Source organism: Micromonas pusilla (genome assembly GCF_000151265.4).
Source record: "Micromonas pusilla CCMP1545 genomic scaffold MICPUCscaffold_3, whole genome shotgun sequence".
NCBI lineage: Eukaryota > Viridiplantae > Chlorophyta > Mamiellophyceae > Mamiellales > Mamiellaceae > Micromonas > Micromonas pusilla.
The window spans coordinates 1,351,027-1,367,048 of NW_003315884.1; the positions used below are offsets into that span (position 1 = coordinate 1,351,027).

Here is a 16,022-nt window from a genome sequence, read left to right on the forward strand (position 1 = left end):
GCCGTTGAGGACTCGGAAACGAACACGGCACCTCATCACAGCTCGAGACGCACCCCGCGCTCGCCATGTCCCGCTTCGTGGGCAAAGTCGCGCGGGTACGCCATCATCCTACTCGCGTCGTCGCCCCCTCGCCTCCCCTCGCTCCCGTCGCTCCCGCGACGCGCCGCCCTCGCGCGCGGTGTCGCGCGCGCGATCCCCGGAAAACGACGACGCGCCCTCGCGTCTTCCTCGACAACTCACCCGCGTTCGATCTCTCCTCCTCCTCCTCCTCCTCCTCCTCCTCCTCCAGGGCGTCGGCGGCGCCGTGCGGAACGTAGGCGCCGCGGGCGGCGCGGTCGCGAAGAGCATCGTCTTCGGCAACGGCGAGAGGGACGACATCGACGACGGCGGGACGGAGCCCCTCCTGGAGCGCATCTCAGACGGCGTGCTCGCGGACGACCGTCGAAGTGCCGCGTCGGAGCTTCGAGATCTGGTCCAGGAGAACCCCGTCGCGCAGGCTGCGATCGGCTCGATCGGCCTCACGACGCTGCTCACCGCGCTGAGGGACGAGAGAGAGGACAGCGATCTCGTGCAGCTGGTCCTAGAGGTGCTCGTGAACGCCATCACCGCGGGCGGCGGCGCCGGCGCGTCGTCGGCGACGAATGCGAACGCGAATGCAAACGCCGGCGGCGGCGAAGCGGCGGCGGCGGCGACCGCCGGCGACGCCGCGGTCGACGCCGCGGCCGCGTCGCCGTCCAACGAGAGCGGCATCTCCCCCGCGGGCGCGGCGAACGCGGAGGCGCTCGCGAAGAACCCGACGAACGTCGAGCTTTTGCTGTCGCTCCTCGACGAGTCCGACTTTTACGTCAGGTACCACGCGGTTCAACTCCTGACCGCGTTGTCCTCTGTCTGCGCGCACCAGCTCCGGAGCGCGATCATGAGCAACCCGATGGGAGTGGGGAGGTTGATGGACATGATGCTCGAGCGCGAGGTGATTCGAAACGAGACGCTTTTGTTGCTCATATCGTTGACGCGCGGGTCCGAGGACTTGAGGAAAATCGTCGCGTTCGAAGGCGCGTTTGAACGGTGCTTCAACGTCGTTCGAGAGGAGGGCGCCGCGGACGGGGGCATCATCGTTCAGGACTGCCTCGAGCTGTGCAATAACCTACTCCGAGGCTCGCCGTCGAACCAGACGTTCTTCCGCGAGTCTTCGTTCCTTCAGAAGCTGCCGGAGATTCTGCAACTCAAGACGCCGCCGCCGACGCCGGGGGGTCCGCCGCCGCCGCCGCAAAAAGCCGCCAACTTGCTCTGCGCGCTCGAGCTCGTGACGTTGCTCGTGTCCACGTCGGGCGCGAAGGCGGGGACGACGAACCCAACCCCAGGCGGCGTCGACGACGCGGTCGCGCTCGAGATTGCGCAGAGAGAGGCGACGGCGAAGACGCGGTGCCGCGCCGAGAACCAGACGCAGCTCGCGAAATTCGGAACGCTCGACGCGCTCTTATCCTTGTGCCTCGGCGAGCTCGCCGTCCCGAGCGTCCCCGTGCGCGTCTTCGCGCTGCGGTGCTTAGGCGACCTCGTCGCGGAGAACCGATCGTGCCAGGACCTTCTGTTCGCCGCGGAGGTGAACCTCGGCGCGGGGAAGCACGAGCCGGCGTTGCTGTCGTGTCTGCGCGCTGCGACGCGAGGAAATGACGCCGCGGAACGCGCCGCCGCGGAGGGCGTCTTCGCGCGCGTCCTTCGCGGAAACACGGAGCTCCAGCTGATGTGCATCTCCACGATCGCGCCGACGGGCGTCGGCGTCGGCGACGGCGACGTGTCCTTGGGCGGGTTCCTCGCCAGGGCGCTCGTCGGGAAGACGACGGGCGCCGCCGGCGGACCGGGGGAGCTCTCCGTGTCGTGCCACGCCGCCGCGGTGCTGAGGCACATGCTGGACGGGAACGCCGCGGCCAAGGCGAAGATCTTGACCATCCCGCTCGAGCTCCCGACGTCCGCCGCGTCGCCGCCGGAGCTGCTGCTCCCGCGCATCGTGCGGTATCTGTCCGCGGCGGTGCGGGCGTCGTCGTCGCTGGCGGGGATGGGGATGGGGATGGGGATGGGCGTCGGCGGCGCCATCGGCGGGTACTTCTCCGCGGAGAAGATCGCGGAGACCGCGGCGGCTCGGAGAGACGCGGAGATCCTCCAGGCGGTGCTCCTTCGCATGCTCATCTCGTGGCTGCACGGCTGCGCGGACGCGGTGAACGCGTTCCTCGCCCCCGCGGCGCACCTTCCGATGCTCGCGGACTTGGCCCGCGGCGGCGCGGACCAAGGCGGGTCCCCGCACGTCGCCGGACTCGCGTCCGTGCTCCTGGGGTGCTGCCTCGCGTGCGACGTGGAGAGCGGGCACGTGGACGCGCACGCGGTGTTGGACGTGATCACGTCGAGAGTGGGGTTGAACGAGTATTTCGGGCGGTGGGAGGAGATGCGTCGGACGCGGGAATTCGTCGCCGCCGCCGCCGCGCCGACGCTCGCGAAGCCGTTGACGAGGGTCACCGCGCAGAGGCTCGTGGAGGTTGGCAACGGCGGCGGCGGCGGGCTCGACCTGTACGACCACGCGATGGCGTCGTTCATCGTCGCGTTCGAGGAGGACGTCAAGGCGCGCGTGATTTCGATCTACGCGCGTCCGAAATCCTCCGCGATCGCGGGGGACGTCGCCGCGTGGGAAAAAACCGCCGGGGAGGACGACGCGGCGCACGCGGTGAGGTTGAAATCCGCGCTGAAGACGCGAGGGGAGGAGCTCGCGGAGCAGCGCGCGCGTAACGCGGCGCTCGCGGAGCAGTTGATGGTCGCGGGGCTCGTGCGAGGCGGAGGAGCGCCCGCGCCCGCGGCGCCGCCCGCGTCGCCGCCGGTCGCGGCGCCGCCCGTCGCGGCGGCGCCGGGAGAAGGGGGCGAAGCCGCGGCGGCGGGTGCTGCGGGTGCTGCGGCGGCGGCGGCGGCGGCGGCGGAGGCGGCGAGAGCCGCTGCGACGAAAGAGAGCGGCGAGCTCAAAGCCGCGCTCGAGCAAGCGAAAGCCGCGGCGGAGGACGAGCTCCGGAGGCTCCGAGCCGAGCTCGAAGACGCGAAAGCCGCGGCGGCGTCCTCGGAGGAAAACCTGCGGAGTCTCTCCGAGGCGTACAACGGCCTCGAGGCGACCGCGCACGGCGCCGAGGAGGAGGCGAAGACTCTGCGCGAGCAGCTCGCGGCCGCGACGACGGCGTCCGCGACCGCGGTGTCGTTCGCGCCCGCCGCCCCCGCGACGACGCCGTCGCCTGAGGATCTCCTCGCGGCGAAGGAGGAGGGTCGCAGAGAAGCCGTGGCAGAGATGGCGAAACGGCTGGAAGAGACGGCGGCGTCCGCCGCCGCCGACGTCGCCGCCGCGCGCGAAGACGGGCGACGCGAGGCGATCTCGGAGATGGCGACGAAGCTCGAGGACGACGCGATGAGCGCGCCGACGCCGCCGAGGGGCGGCGCGGGGGTGTCGAACGAGGCGTTGCAGCGCGCGAGGGACCACGCCGTCGCGGAGATGACGACGAAGATGGAGGAAGCCGCGGCGGAGCACGAGTCCGAGCTTTCGGATTTGTTGATTTGTTTGGGGCAGGAGGAGAGCAAGCGCGAGGCGCTGTACGCGCGGTTAGTAGAGAAGCACGGCGAGCGAGAGGAGGATTTGGAAGTTTTCTTGGAGGAGTGCGTCGTCGAGGACGAGGACGACGAGGACGACGAGGATTGAGATGCTCGCTCGTGATGGAAGTTTAAAAACGTTTGTCGCGCGGCTCGTCCCGTCGTCGTTCTTTCTTTCGTGTGCTCGCACCCACCTCGCTCGTTCACGCGATCGCGGGAGATGTCGCCAAGAGTCGAGCAGACCTTCGCGTGCCGACGACGCCAACCTTCTCCGGCGCGACCGTCGGGCGTCTCCGATTCTTCACCGGCGAGAGTTCAATCTTCGCCCTCGCGTTTTTCAGCTTTCGCGGCTTCTTCGCCGCGGGCTTCTGCGGCGGCGGTGGCGGCGGCGGCGGCGGCGCCTTCTTCGGAAGCTTCGCGCGTGCCTTCTTCGCGCGCTTCCTCGGTACGACGACGAGGGCACGCCCGCGCGGGGCTGGCGCATTCCCGAGCGACGTGGCTTCCCTCGCCGCTGCGGCGGCGGCGGCTCGCTCCGCCTTTGCAATCTCCGCGAGGTGTTTCTTCTCGAACTTTCGCGCGTCGGCTTCCGCCTGCTCCGCGAGCTTTTCCCGTCGCTTCGCCTCGACGATCGCGTGCGCGTCGTGCACCGCCCTATCGAACGCCGCGGCCATCTCCGGGAGCGTCATCCCCGGCACGTCCGCGAGGCTGTTGTACGCCTCGGTCACGTTCTCAACCTGCGGTTCGTTCGCGACGCGAAAGGTCAGTGGACGGGGGTATCGATACGCGAGGACGCGCCTGTCTGACGGTCATGCACGAGAGATGACGCCAGAACGTCGTCCCCGCCATAGGGTGTTCTGCTTCCGCGTCCAGCGCGCTGCCGAGTCGGCGTTCGCCCTGTGCGGAGACGCGAGGTTGGGGGGGGGGGAAGAGCGGGGGCGTCGGAAAAGTCGAGTCGGGTCTTTTCGTTCGCGCGTCGCGCACCTGAAGGATGGGCCCCTTGCACGCCCCCCCGCACGTCTGAGGGTGGGCCGTGGGCTTGACGTCGAGGATGTACGGCGTCGCGCGCGTCGCGTGGCGAACGACTCCGCGGCGCGGAGAGTGTGTCAAAGAACGAAAGCGTCGTGGTCTTTGAGTTTCAACGCACAGCTGTGCGACGACGACGAAAATCTTCGCCGCTAAGCCGCGCCCTCTTCCGCTCCCTTCACTTCCCCGGGCCCCCCCCCCCCCCCCGCCGCCGCACAGATCTGGCCATGTCCTTCGACGACATCCCCGAGGACCTCGCTTGCGAGATCTTGTCCCGCATCACCGACCCGGGAGACCGCGTTCGCCTCGCCGCGGTGAGCAGGGTGTTCAGGGACGCGGAGAAGGCGGGAGTCGCGTCGTTGCCTGGCTCGCCCAGTGCGTTGGTCGAGCTCGGTCGTGGGTTTCAGCGGATTGCTTCGGTCGAAAAGGCGTTCTATTGGTGGCGTAAGGCCGCGGATCATGCCGATGCCCGTGCCATGCACGAGATCGCAATGTGCTACTACTATGGGTGGGGCGTGAAGCAAGACCACACGAAGGCGGTCGAGTGGTTTGAAAGCGCGTCCAGGTGCGGAGAAGCCTACGCGACCCTCATCCCGCTCATCCACGCTATGGCAAATATATGTGCGCGTACTCGAGGCTGAGCTCGAGATGATAAACACGGACTGACGACGAACACGTACCTTTTGACGTGAATTACAACGAACGCGCGTACACGACCGTCTATCTGTGAATGATTTCTTCCGCGCCGCGCCGCTCACGCGGCCACCCCGGCGACGCGCTCGCGCACGACCGCCTTGCTCTCGTCTAAGCTAAGCCTAAACACCCCCCCTCTCCCGTCGTCCAAAATCTCGAGCACCTCCGGCTTCCCGTCCCCGCACCCTTTGCTCATCCCGACGTCCACCCTGAGCACCTTGCCGTCGCACGCGGCGTTCACCCCGTGCGGCGCCTGAATCGTGTGCCCGACGACGACGCGTTTCATCCCGGGCATTTTCGACAGAGACGCCTCGAGGACGTCGCAGTCGCACTGCGTCTTCTCCGGCATGCTGTAATCGCGCGCCCACACCACGGACTCTCTGCCGGAGACGTGCACCGGCGGCGGTCCGCTCCCTTTGTTCCCGCGGACCCAGTCCGACGTCTCTTTGTTTATGCGCTCCAAGCCGTAGTCGACGTGGTGGGGCAACACGCCGCCGTGCGCGAACACCGTGGACCCCACGGCGACGACGAGGGGTTGGTGCGCAAGAAATCGCCGCGCCATCGGTCCCCCGGGCGCGAGAGCCGCGAGCCGCGGGAGCTGCGCGCCGGGGCCGCTGTCCGAGTACAGACGCGCGGACGTCCGCCCCGGCGCGGCCGCGTCGTCGCCGGCGGCGGCGGCGGCGGCGGCGGCGGCGCCGGTCCGCCGCTTCGACCGCTCGACCGCCGCCTCCGCGGCGGACGCGCCCACGAGCGAGCACTCCCCCGGGCCGACCCCGCACGCGTGCTTCATCGCCGCGCCCATGCACTGCCGTCCTCGCCACCGACGGAAGTCCTCCAGCCCGTCCGCGGTGGCGTATCGGAATCGCCCGGCGACGTTCAACGTCTCGTGGTTTCCGTTCATCACGACCAGCTCCCCGCCCGCGTCGCGCGCTTCCTTCCTCAGCCGCTCGAGGAGGAGGAGGATCGCGACCTCGTCGCCGCCGCGGTCGAGCTGGTCGCCCACCTGCACCGCGGTCGTCGTGCCTCCCGACCATCGCTCCGTGGAGGGATCCATGAGGCCGCCCGCGACGAGCGCCTCCTTCGTCTTCGCGAGATCGCCGTGCAGATCGCCGACCGCGACGAGCCTTCGCACCGCGGGTCGGAACACCGGCCCGGGCGCGCCCGGCGACCGCAGCGCGTGCGTCTCGCTCGCGGCCGCGTTCGGGACTTTCTCCTCGCCGCTCGGCGTGAGGACGTCCGCGCGTCGCCAGGAGAAGCGCGACAGCGCGGACGTCGCGCGAGGCGGAGGCGGATGCACCGCCGCGCCGTTCGCGTGCAGCGTGTCCACGAACGCGTCCACGAACGGGCCCCACACCGGCGCGAGCGCGGCGCATCGCGGGTCCGCCTCGAGCGGCTTGCTTCCGCCGACGCCCATCGTGGACGCGAGGATTCCCTCGAGGAGGCGTCGCCAGCCCCGCGCGCGTCGGGAGATCTAAACGGTCCCGATTAGATGTGGTGCTGGAGTCGTGAAACTGCCTGGCGGCGAAGGTCCTGTCGTAGAACGAACCTCGGACGCCGCGCTCAGATCTACCCCGCACGTCGCGCACGCCGCGAGTAGGCCGGGATGTCCGCCATCCGCGACCTCGTGGGCGGCGGCGACGCCGGCTGCGCGGCGCCGGACGAGCGCGCGGGGTCGACGAACCCGCTCGGGCGCCTCGCGGACGCGGTCCTCGGCGACCGGAAATCCCAGGGCAGGCGCCCGGAGCATCTCCGCGGCGGCCCGGGCCCCCCGGGCGCGGACGGCGGCGTCGCGTTCGCGGACCAGTTCCTCTCCGAGCAAGCGCTGCGAGGGAACCTCCTCGGCGCGGACGACCCGCACTTCTCGACGCTCCCGGGCGGGCCGACGACGCGCGGGGCCCCGCCGCTCGGATCCTTCGGAGGCGCGGAGGACGTCGAGGAGTTCCTCCGCTACCGCGAAGCGCTCGACGCGAGCGCCGCGCGCGCGCCACCGGGCGCCGCGCGCCACCCCGCGGGACCGATGCCGCCGCCGCCGGACCACCCCGCGCTGACCGCGGCGCTGCGATCCGCGGTCGCGACGACGACGCCGGACGCGTCGCCGCGGACGACGCATCCGCCGCCGCCGCCGCCGCCGGGGGATCTCCGCGAGCTCTCGCCGCTGGAGAAGACGACGATACGCGACAGAAGCGCGATCATGGCGCGGCATCTGAACGGCGCCAGCGAGGCGGAAGTGCGCGCCAGGCTCGCGCGCGCGCTGTCGCCGCTGCGGATCGACGCGGGGCTGGCGGACGCGCGCGGGATGATGGACGGGCCGCGGTCGGCGGGGGGACACGCCAACGCCGAGGCGGCGGCGAACGCGAGAGCGGGGTGGGCGCGAGAGTTCTCGAGGGAGAACGCGTGGGCGAGCGAATTCGCGCGGATGCGCGTGGGCGAGGCTGCTGGCGCCGGTTCCGGCGCGGGCGCGCGAAGCGGCGGCGCGGCGTGGGCGAATGAATACGCGGCGGCGAGAGGGGGAGGTTCGGAAACGGCGGGCGAGAAAAACGAGTGGGCGAGCGAGTTCGCGGAGCAGCAGACCCCCGGCGGGGCGTGGGCGAGCGAGTTTCGCGAGGCGCAGGACGCGACGGCGACGGAGGCGGCGAGGGAGGGCGGGCCCACGGCCGCGCAGGCGGAGACCGCGGCGCAGGCGAGGGGGCTCGTCGAGACGCTGTCGCAAAACGCGGACCCGAAATTCCAAAACAGCGAGTTCCTCAGGTTCATGTCGCGCATGAGCAAGGGCGAGATCGTCGTCGAGGGCGACGCCGTCAAGGAAACGGGCGTATCGAACGCGGAGCCCGCCCCAGCGCACGTCAAGGCGGGCGCGGCGTGGGCGAGGGAGTTTGGCGCGGAGCAAGCGAACAACGGAGGGTGGGCGAAAGAGTTTGCAGACTCCGGCGGCACCGCCGCGCAGTGGGCCGCGCAGTTCGAGATCGAGGCGCTCAAGCAAAGGCACGAAAAATCCGAGAGGAACGCCGCGCAAATGTGGGCGGACGAGTTCGCGAACGTCCCGGACGAGTGGGCGAAAGAGTTTGAAGACCACGTGTCGTCGCGCCCGGATTGGATCAACGAAAACGTGTGGGACCAAGTCGCGAAAGAAGACCAAGCGCTGAAGCGCGCGGAGCGATCGACGTACGTCTTCACGGACCCGAACCCGTACCTGGGACGCGCTGACGCGCTCGAGCTCGGGAAGCGGCTGTTCCGCGAGGGGAACCTCTCCGAAGCTTCGCTCGCGCTCGAGGCGGCGGTGCGCGCGGACGCGTCCCTCTGCGAAGCCTGGCGGCTCCTCGGCACGACGCACGCAGAGAACGACGACGACCGACGCGCGATCGCGGCGATGACGAAAGCGAACGAGGCGGACCCGACGGACGCGAACGTGTTGCTCGCCCTGGGCGTCTCGCACACGAACGAGCTCGACGACGCGGAGGCGACGGGGTACATGCGCGCGTGGTTGCGGCAGCAACCGCGGTTCGCCGCGATCGAAGCCGAGCACGAAGCGTCGAACGCCGCGTCCGGGGTAACGGACACGCCCGCGAGCGTTTTGCACTTGTTCAAGCGCGCGGCCGCGGTCGCGCCGAACGACGCGGACGTTTTGTCCGTGCTCGGCGTCCTCGCGCACCTCGTGAGGGATTACGACGCCGCCGTGGACGCGTTTAACGCCGCGTTACGAGTCGCGCCCTCGGACTATTCGCTGTGGAATAAACTCGGCGCGACGCAGGCGAACAGCGCGCGGTCCGCGGACGCGATGAGTGCGTACCAGCGCGCGTTGGACCTGAAACCGAACTACGTGCGCGCGTGGTGTAACATGGGGATCGGGTACGCGAACCAAGGGAAGTACGAGGAGTCCGTGAAGTATTACGTGAGGGCGTTGTCGATGAACCCGAACGCGGAGAGCGCGTGGGGGTACCTCAGGATATCGTTAGGGTGCTGCGGGAGGATCGAGCTCATGGAGGCGGTGGACCGGAAGGATTTAGAGGTGCTGCAGAGGGAGTTTCCGTTGTAGTGTCGTAGGAAAGCAGACCGCTCGTCGCGCTTGGTTCTCGCGCTCCTTCGCCTTCCCCGCGACTGAACGCAACCCTAAATCACGCATCTCAGATCTGAGGGGACAGGGGCGCTTTTGTCACTCTCCCGTCGCCGCCCCACGCCATGGCTCGGCGCAAGACGAGGGCGAAGAAACCCAAAGACGCGGTGTACGACCCCGTCTCCACCGCGCTCGGGATGACGGACGTCCTCGAGCGCGTGCTGACGTTCGTGGAGAAGCCCGCCGACGTCGTGAAGAGCGCGCTCGTTTCCAAGGCGTTCAGAAAGGTCTGCAACTCAACCGCGCTGTGGAAAGCGAGGGCCGCGCATCACAAGCCCGTGAGTCAACATACCGTAGTTCGACATCGTACCGTGGAATATCGCAATCCGATCTGGCTGAATTTGCGGGTCGGTAAGGCACTGACGCGCATGCTGGTGCGCTCCTCGGTCGACGTCCCACTTTTTAGACTATTTTATTTTACTTTACCAACGACTTCTCAAGTTGACAACCAAATGACCTACACGATACAGAAAGCTGAAGAATACCCTTTCCTCGACGATGAGACCATCGACGAATTGCTCGATAATGCCAACGACGAGATGTTCACCTTCTGTGAGAAGCTGATCAGAGAATACTGCTACTTCCTGACGTGCTGTCGCGACACTGAAAAGGTATCGTACCGTGGAAAAACTCTTTCACCGAGCCCGCTCGTCGACCTAGTGTGGCACGAGCACATTCTCGCGACGAAAGAATACATGAAGTTCTGCGACGAGGTCTTCGGCGCGTACTTGCACCACACACCTGGCGACTACGACATCGAGTTCTACGAGAACACGATAGAAGCGTACGATAGGTGCATCGGGAAACCGAGATCCTCTGATATTTGGCCCGAGCCCGATGACCTCGAAGAATTATGGTTCGGTTCGGACCAGTCCGGCATGGACTGCGGCTGAGCGGCATCGCCACAGAGGACGACGACAAGACGCGCAAGCGCGGATCGAGACGGACGCGTACTGTGCACACACGACGAAAGAGAAGCGAGGAAAGACGACGACGCGATGTAATCGCGAGAGAAGACGACAAGACAATGAAAATCTCTCCTCTCAAAACGACCTCCCGCCGCCGCGAAACCCCGATCCCGGACGCGGCGCGGCTGGGATACCCCCCACGCGCGCGCCGCCGCCGCCGCGCTTCGCCGCGAGCCTCGCCAGCGCCGCGGCCTCCTTCTCCGCCTTCGTCATCGGTTTCGATCCTCCTCCGCCGTCTCTGTCTCTATCTCTATCTCCGTCTCCGTCGCCGCCGCCGCCGCCGCGGCGTCTCGCGTCGTCGTCCCCGCCTCGGTCCCGACTCCGGCTCCGGCTCCGGCTCCGTCGCCGGTACCGATCGCGGCTGCGGTCGCGCCTGTCGTCGCGCCCCCGCGGCCTCTTCTCGCCGCGGTAGTCGTCGCCGCGGTCGCCGCCGTACCGTTTTCCGCCGCGGTAGTCGTCCGGGTCGCGAGCGTCCTCGCGTCTCCGCTCCTCCCCTCCTCGCCGCGTCTCCTCGCGCCTCGCCTCTCGCGCCTCCGCCTCCTTCTCTTTCAGCCGTCTCCACGTCTCGCGCCACCGCTCGTCCCCCTGCGCGTCGTCGGCGTAATACCCGACGCCTTCGCGCCCGCGGGCGAAGTAATACCCCGAGCGTTCGCCGACCCACGCCTTCGCGGGGATGAACCGCTCCGGTCGATCGCGGTCTCTCTTCCCCGCCGTCTCCGCGCTCGGCGCGGCGGCGTCGCCGACGACGATCGGACGATCGTGCCGCGGCTTCACCCACTGCCCTTTCTCGTTCTTCACGAGCTTGGACGTCCCCTTGCGGACGACGCCGACGCCGGTGTCTCGCGCGACGTCGTTCTCGGGCGCGCTTCCGCGATGGAGCGAGTGCGGGTCTTGGAACGCCCTGTGCGCCTTCGACGCGGCGTCTTGCTCGTTCCCGCGCTCGGTCCAGGACTTCTCGTGGTCCACGACCGGGATCAGCGCGCCGCCCATGGCCGAACGACGCGCGCGCCGTGCGCGGCGCGACGATCAGTGATGACAGTGAAAAAAAAACGCGGGAGCCCTTCAGTTCGCTTTTCGGCGAGTCAGGTCCCTCACCCGATCGAAAGGTCGCGCCACAGCGAGCGCACGGCGAGCGCGTGGATTCACGTCAGAGCGATCGCACGCGCCTCATCGACGGGGTCGGCGGTCAGATCGCCCACCATGTCGGCGGCCGCGAGCGCGACGAGCGCGCTCGCGCGTCCGCGGCGATCCGCGGGGGGATGTCGAAAAACATTCTCTCGCGCGGGGACGCGTACGATCGCGCTTCGCGGACCCTCGCGATCGTTGATCCGCGCGCACGCGGGGTTTCACGAGGAGCGCGCGTCGCCGACGAGCGGTCCGGACGACGTCCCGGACTCGTTCCCGGGGCCGGGACGATCGGGCTCGGACTTCCTCACCGGCGGCGGCGGCGACGACGGGCTCTTGTCCCAGGCGGAGACCGTGGTGAAAGGGAACACCGCCGCGGTCCTCGAGCGCGCGCTGAACCCGGACATGGGCGGCAGCGATTTGGACTACCTCCAGGAGCTCATCGCGATCCAGTCGGGAGGGCCGAAAAACATCGGGTTCTTCGGCACGCGCAACATGGGCTTCCTCCATCAGCAACTCGTGGAGATCCTCTCCTACGCGCTCGTGTTGACGGAGAATCACATCTACACCTCGGGCGCGACGGGGACGAACGCGGCGGTGATCCGCGGCGCGCTGCGCGCGGAGAAGCCGGATCTACTCACCGTGCTGCTCCCGCAGTCTCTGAGTAAACAGCCGGAGGAGAGCCAAGAGCTTCTGGAGAAGGTGCGAGAGGGCGGGAGCGAGGTGATCTTCAACGAGGACAACGACCACCTGCCGCTCGGGGAGGCGAGTCGGATATGCAACGACGACATCCTGACGCGCGTGCAGCAGGTGATCTGCTTCGCGTTTCACGACTCGAACTTACTGTTGGACACGTGTCGGGAGGCGAAGATGGCGCGGAAGATCGTGACGTTGTTTTACCTCGACTGACGGCGCTTTTCGCGAGGGTTGTATTATTATCTCCATGATGTTACACGACACACTACGAGCGCTCCGCGGCTCACTTGGGCGCGGCTTGAAACCCAGAGAACAGGTCGTCCGCCGGCTCCGGCGTCGCCCTCGGCGGCGGCGCCATCTGAAACGCCGGCGGCGGCGCGAGCGGCGCGGGCGCGGGCACCCCGCGCCACGCCGCGTTCCCGCTCGGCGCCGGCGGCGGCGCCCCCCCGCCCGCGCCCGCGCCCGCGCCCCCGCCACCCATCGGCGCGTGCTGCCGCGCCGGCGCGAACCCCCCGCCCGGGACCCCCCCGCCGCGCGCGGGGACCTCGTCTGCGACCATGTCGAACACGCTCCCCAGCTCCGCCCGGCTCTCCATCCCGAGCGGCGCGAGCGCGCCGCCCGCCAGTCGCCGCGTCGGCGTCACCGTCGCGATGTCCACGTCGAGCAGGTCCCGCGGCGGCGATTGCGGTTGCGGTTGCGGCGGCGGCGCGCCGTGCGCCGCCTCCGCTTCTTCGTGTTCGTACCACTCGTCGCCGCAGTAATCCTCGAGGTCGTCCTCGACGTCTCTCGTCCCGTAGCTGTTCTCGAACCCCGCGTTGGCCATCATCCCCGCGCGGTCGCTCTCTTCGTGACTCCTCCTCGAGTTTGAGTTCCAGCTCTTCCCTCCCCGCCCCCCGCCCGGGCTCTTCCCGCGTCCGCCGCCTCTCCCGCCGCCGCGTCCTCCTCCCGCGCCCGCGCCCGCGCCCGCCCCCGCCCCCGCGCCCGCCGCGGCGATTTGCATCTCTTGCCCCATCAACACGTGCGTCTTCATGCGGTACTTCCTCGCCGCGCCGCCCTCGGTGCCGTGCAGGACGTACTCCTGGTACGTCGGCGCGAACTGATGCACGGTGTCGGACACGACGTCGTTTAGCGAGATGGCGTGCCCGATGTTCTTCAACGATATCCCGTGCATCTTGCTCGAGTCCGCGTACGGCGTCGACGGAAACGCGAACAACATCATCGGCGCGGCGATGATCATCTCGACGCAAATTAAAACGTTTTGCAACGCGCGGCCATCCTTCCCATCCTTCAAGACGCCATCGCTCACGAGAATCGCGCATAGGATCGACTGCCAGAACGTCAGGAAGATGACCGCCTTGACCAAGACGAACTTCAGGAGTGGTTTGTACGGCTGCAGGAGCTCGTGCGCGCCGAGGTAAAACAGCAAAAGCGAGTACAACGCGACGGTGTACGACAAGTTATACACGAACGCGATGTACGGGTACGCCTTGTCGCCTTTGATCTCTTGATCGCCGTAGACGCCGCACCACGTCAGGATGAGCGTCAGCATCGCGAGGATGGGCTTGAGGAAGACAAACTGAAGGGCGCCGCGTTTGCACGCGCGAATGTACGGTCCGTCCACGTGCATCCTGGGGAGGCAACACGTGGCGTGCCACCACGAAGGGACGATCTCCTTCCCGCCCAGCCGGTTGACGACGTTCCCGGGCCCGCCGACGTACGCGAGGCACAGCGACAGGAAGTTGTACACGACCCACGATTCGTAGCAGTCGCGGAACGTCTCGAGGTAGAGCGACGCGTCGCGATCGACGAGGGAGAACCACGAGCACAGCGCGTAGGTTGGCACCATGAAGATCACGCGGATGATGAACCGCTGGTGCGCGGGCTGCGTGTACCGGTGCAGGTGCATGATGATCTGCGTCACGCTCATCGCGACGGCGACGAACGCGAAGAACCCGGTCCATGTCAGCGTCGTCTCGTCCTCGAACATGGCGGCGAGATCGCGTCGCGGCGCGCTGACTTTGTTTTTTTTCCGGGGACCTCGCGAGTCGCGACTTCCAAGATGCGGCCGAGGTCCGCGCGCGCGCCCTCCTTCGCGCGGCGAGCCGCGAACGCCGCTGTCGCGCGCGGCCGCGGTCTTATCCGCTCGCGGAGGGAACGAACGAGCCCCGCGCGAGGTGCGAGACTGTGCGCGCGCGTGCTGCGCTCGCGCTCGCGTCTTTGGACGCGCGGGGGCTCGGCAACGGAAACAAAACAGCTGGCGCGATCTGCTGGCTGGCTGGAGAGGCCGCGAGGGGAACTCGCGATCGGCAGTCCTTTCATTTCAGCGCTCTCGTGGTGCCGATCTCTGATCGTGTTCGATCTCCGGCCGTCGTCTCAGAACACGACGCGCCGGACCGCGGGGACCATGTCGGACGAGGATGAACGCCCCGTCCCCGACCTCACCGAGGTCCAGCGCGAGTTCGGCGGCATGAACCTCTCCGTCCCGGACCACGCGTTCTGGGAGACGCAGCCCGTCGGGCAGCTGAAACCGGAGCTGAACAAGGCTGGCGAGGAGGGCCCGATCGACGATCCGATCGCGGTCGCGGACGTGAAGCAGGAGCCGTACAAGCTCCCGGACGCGTTCGAGTGGAGCAGCTGCGACCTCACGAACGACACGACGAAGCAGGAGGTGTTCGATCTCCTCGCGGCCAACTACGTCGAGGACGACGACGAGATCTTCCGGTTCAAGTACTCGCCCGAGTTTATCAAGTGGGCGACGCAGCCGCCGGGATATCACCAGGATTGGCACCTCGGCGTCCGCGTGAAAGGGACCGAGAAGCTCGTGGCGTTCATCACCGGCGTGCCCGCGAAGGTCATGGTGAAAGGCAAGGCGATAGACCTCGCGGAGATCAACTTTCTGTGCATTCACAAGAAGCTCCGCGCGAAGCGTCTGGCGCCGATGCTCATCCGAGAGATCACGCGGCGGGTCAACTTGAGAGGGATCTGGCAGGCTGCGTACACCGCGGGCGTGGTCCTCCCGAGACCGATCTCCACGGGGAGGTACTGGCACCGGTCCCTGAATTTTAAGAAGCTCGTGGAGATCAACTTCACGACGCTCCACGCGCGTTCCACGATGGCGCGGTCGATAAAACTCTTCAAGTTGGAGAACAAGACGCGAACCCCGGGGCTTCGCGAGATGAGAGACGAGGACGTCCCCGGGGTGACGGTGATCTTGAACAAATACCTGCGCAAGTTTGCGGTCGCGCCGGTGTTCACGGAGGCGGAGGTGCGGCACCACCTGTCCCCGAGAGACGGCGTCGTGTACTCGTTCGTCGTGGAGGACGAGGGCAAGCCGGGCGCGGTGACGGATTTCGTGTCGTTTTACTCGCTCCCGTCGACGGTGATCAAAAACACGATGGGGCACGACACGCTGCGCGCGGCGTACAGTTACTATAACGTCCCGGGGAAGACGCCGCTGCTTGATTTGATGGGGGACGCGCTCATACTCGCGAAGCAACGGGATTTCGACGTCTTCAACGCGTTGGATTTAATGGAGAACGAGCCGGAGGCGATTCTGAGCGCGCTCAAGTTTGGCATCGGCGACGGGAACTTGCAGTACTACCTGTACAACTGGCGGCTAAACGAGGAGCTGCCGTCGTCGGAGATCGGGCTCGTGCTGACGTAGCGGCGTGAGCGTACAGTAGCGTGTTGGTTGTAGTACGAGAACGTAACGTCACAGGTACTCGCGCAGCGTCGCCGCGCGGTCGCGCGTCTGCCGCACTAGCGCGTCCACGCTCGCGGCGAAGTCTCCTCGT

General features: G+C 67.8%; 9 protein-coding genes across 9 annotated transcripts; 5 read left to right on the plus strand and 4 right to left on the minus strand.

Moving 5' to 3' along the window:
* Window positions 1-65: 65 nt before the first annotated feature.
* On the plus strand, window positions 66-3,721 carry MICPUCDRAFT_56549 (uncharacterized protein; the record flags this gene model as incomplete). Its single annotated transcript, XM_003056892.1, has 2 exons — window positions 66-95; window positions 290-3,721. 2 exons carry the CDS (start codon window positions 66-68, stop codon window positions 3,719-3,721), a joined length of 3,462 nt encoding a protein of 1,153 aa, XP_003056938.1.
* A 94-nt stretch (window positions 3,722-3,815) lies between these two features.
* On the minus strand, window positions 3,816-4,298 carry MICPUCDRAFT_38905 (uncharacterized protein; the record flags this gene model as incomplete). The annotated part of the gene is made up of 1 exon (XM_003057370.1): window positions 3,816-4,298. The coding sequence occupies one exon, from the start codon at window positions 4,296-4,298 to the stop codon at window positions 3,816-3,818; it is 483 nt and encodes a 160-aa protein (XP_003057416.1).
* Window positions 4,299-4,862: 564 nt separating this feature from the next.
* MICPUCDRAFT_56551 (uncharacterized protein) lies at window positions 4,863-5,276 on the plus strand (the record flags this gene model as incomplete). Its single annotated transcript, XM_003056893.1, has 1 exon — window positions 4,863-5,276. The coding sequence occupies one exon, from the start codon at window positions 4,863-4,865 to the stop codon at window positions 5,274-5,276; it is 414 nt and encodes a 137-aa protein (XP_003056939.1).
* A 194-nt stretch (window positions 5,277-5,470) lies between these two features.
* MICPUCDRAFT_4070 (uncharacterized protein) lies at window positions 5,471-6,454 on the minus strand (the record flags this gene model as incomplete). Its single annotated transcript, XM_003057371.1, has 2 exons — window positions 5,471-6,034; window positions 6,101-6,454. Coding segments are annotated over 2 exons (918 nt in total), but the record flags the coding sequence as incomplete, so codon positions are not given.
* Window positions 6,455-6,931: 477 nt separating this feature from the next.
* Window positions 6,932-9,932, plus strand: MICPUCDRAFT_45395 (peroxisomal protein importer family; the record flags this gene model as incomplete). Its single annotated transcript, XM_003056894.1, has 3 exons — window positions 6,932-7,641; window positions 7,732-8,140; window positions 8,357-9,932. 3 exons carry the CDS (start codon window positions 6,932-6,934, stop codon window positions 9,359-9,361), a joined length of 2,124 nt encoding a protein of 707 aa, XP_003056940.1. The 3' UTR covers window positions 9,362-9,932.
* A 550-nt stretch (window positions 9,933-10,482) lies between these two features.
* MICPUCDRAFT_56555 (uncharacterized protein) lies at window positions 10,483-11,612 on the minus strand (the record flags this gene model as incomplete). The annotated part of the gene is made up of 1 exon (XM_003057372.1): window positions 10,483-11,612. The coding sequence occupies exon 1, from the start codon at window positions 11,395-11,397 to the stop codon at window positions 10,483-10,485; it is 915 nt and encodes a 304-aa protein (XP_003057418.1). The 5' UTR covers window positions 11,398-11,612.
* A 325-nt stretch (window positions 11,613-11,937) lies between these two features.
* On the plus strand, window positions 11,938-12,441 carry MICPUCDRAFT_15114 (uncharacterized protein; the record flags this gene model as incomplete). Its single annotated transcript, XM_003056895.1, has 1 exon — window positions 11,938-12,441. The coding sequence occupies one exon, from the start codon at window positions 11,938-11,940 to the stop codon at window positions 12,439-12,441; it is 504 nt and encodes a 167-aa protein (XP_003056941.1).
* Window positions 12,442-13,225: 784 nt separating this feature from the next.
* MICPUCDRAFT_15117 (uncharacterized protein) lies at window positions 13,226-14,215 on the minus strand (the record flags this gene model as incomplete). Its single annotated transcript, XM_003057373.1, has 1 exon — window positions 13,226-14,215. A coding segment is annotated over one exon (990 nt), but the record flags the coding sequence as incomplete, so codon positions are not given.
* Window positions 14,216-14,632: 417 nt separating this feature from the next.
* On the plus strand, window positions 14,633-15,892 carry MICPUCDRAFT_32507 (uncharacterized protein; the record flags this gene model as incomplete). Its single annotated transcript, XM_003056896.1, has 1 exon — window positions 14,633-15,892. One exon carries the CDS (start codon window positions 14,633-14,635, stop codon window positions 15,890-15,892), a length of 1,260 nt encoding a protein of 419 aa, XP_003056942.1.
* Window positions 15,893-16,022: the final 130 nt, after the last annotated feature.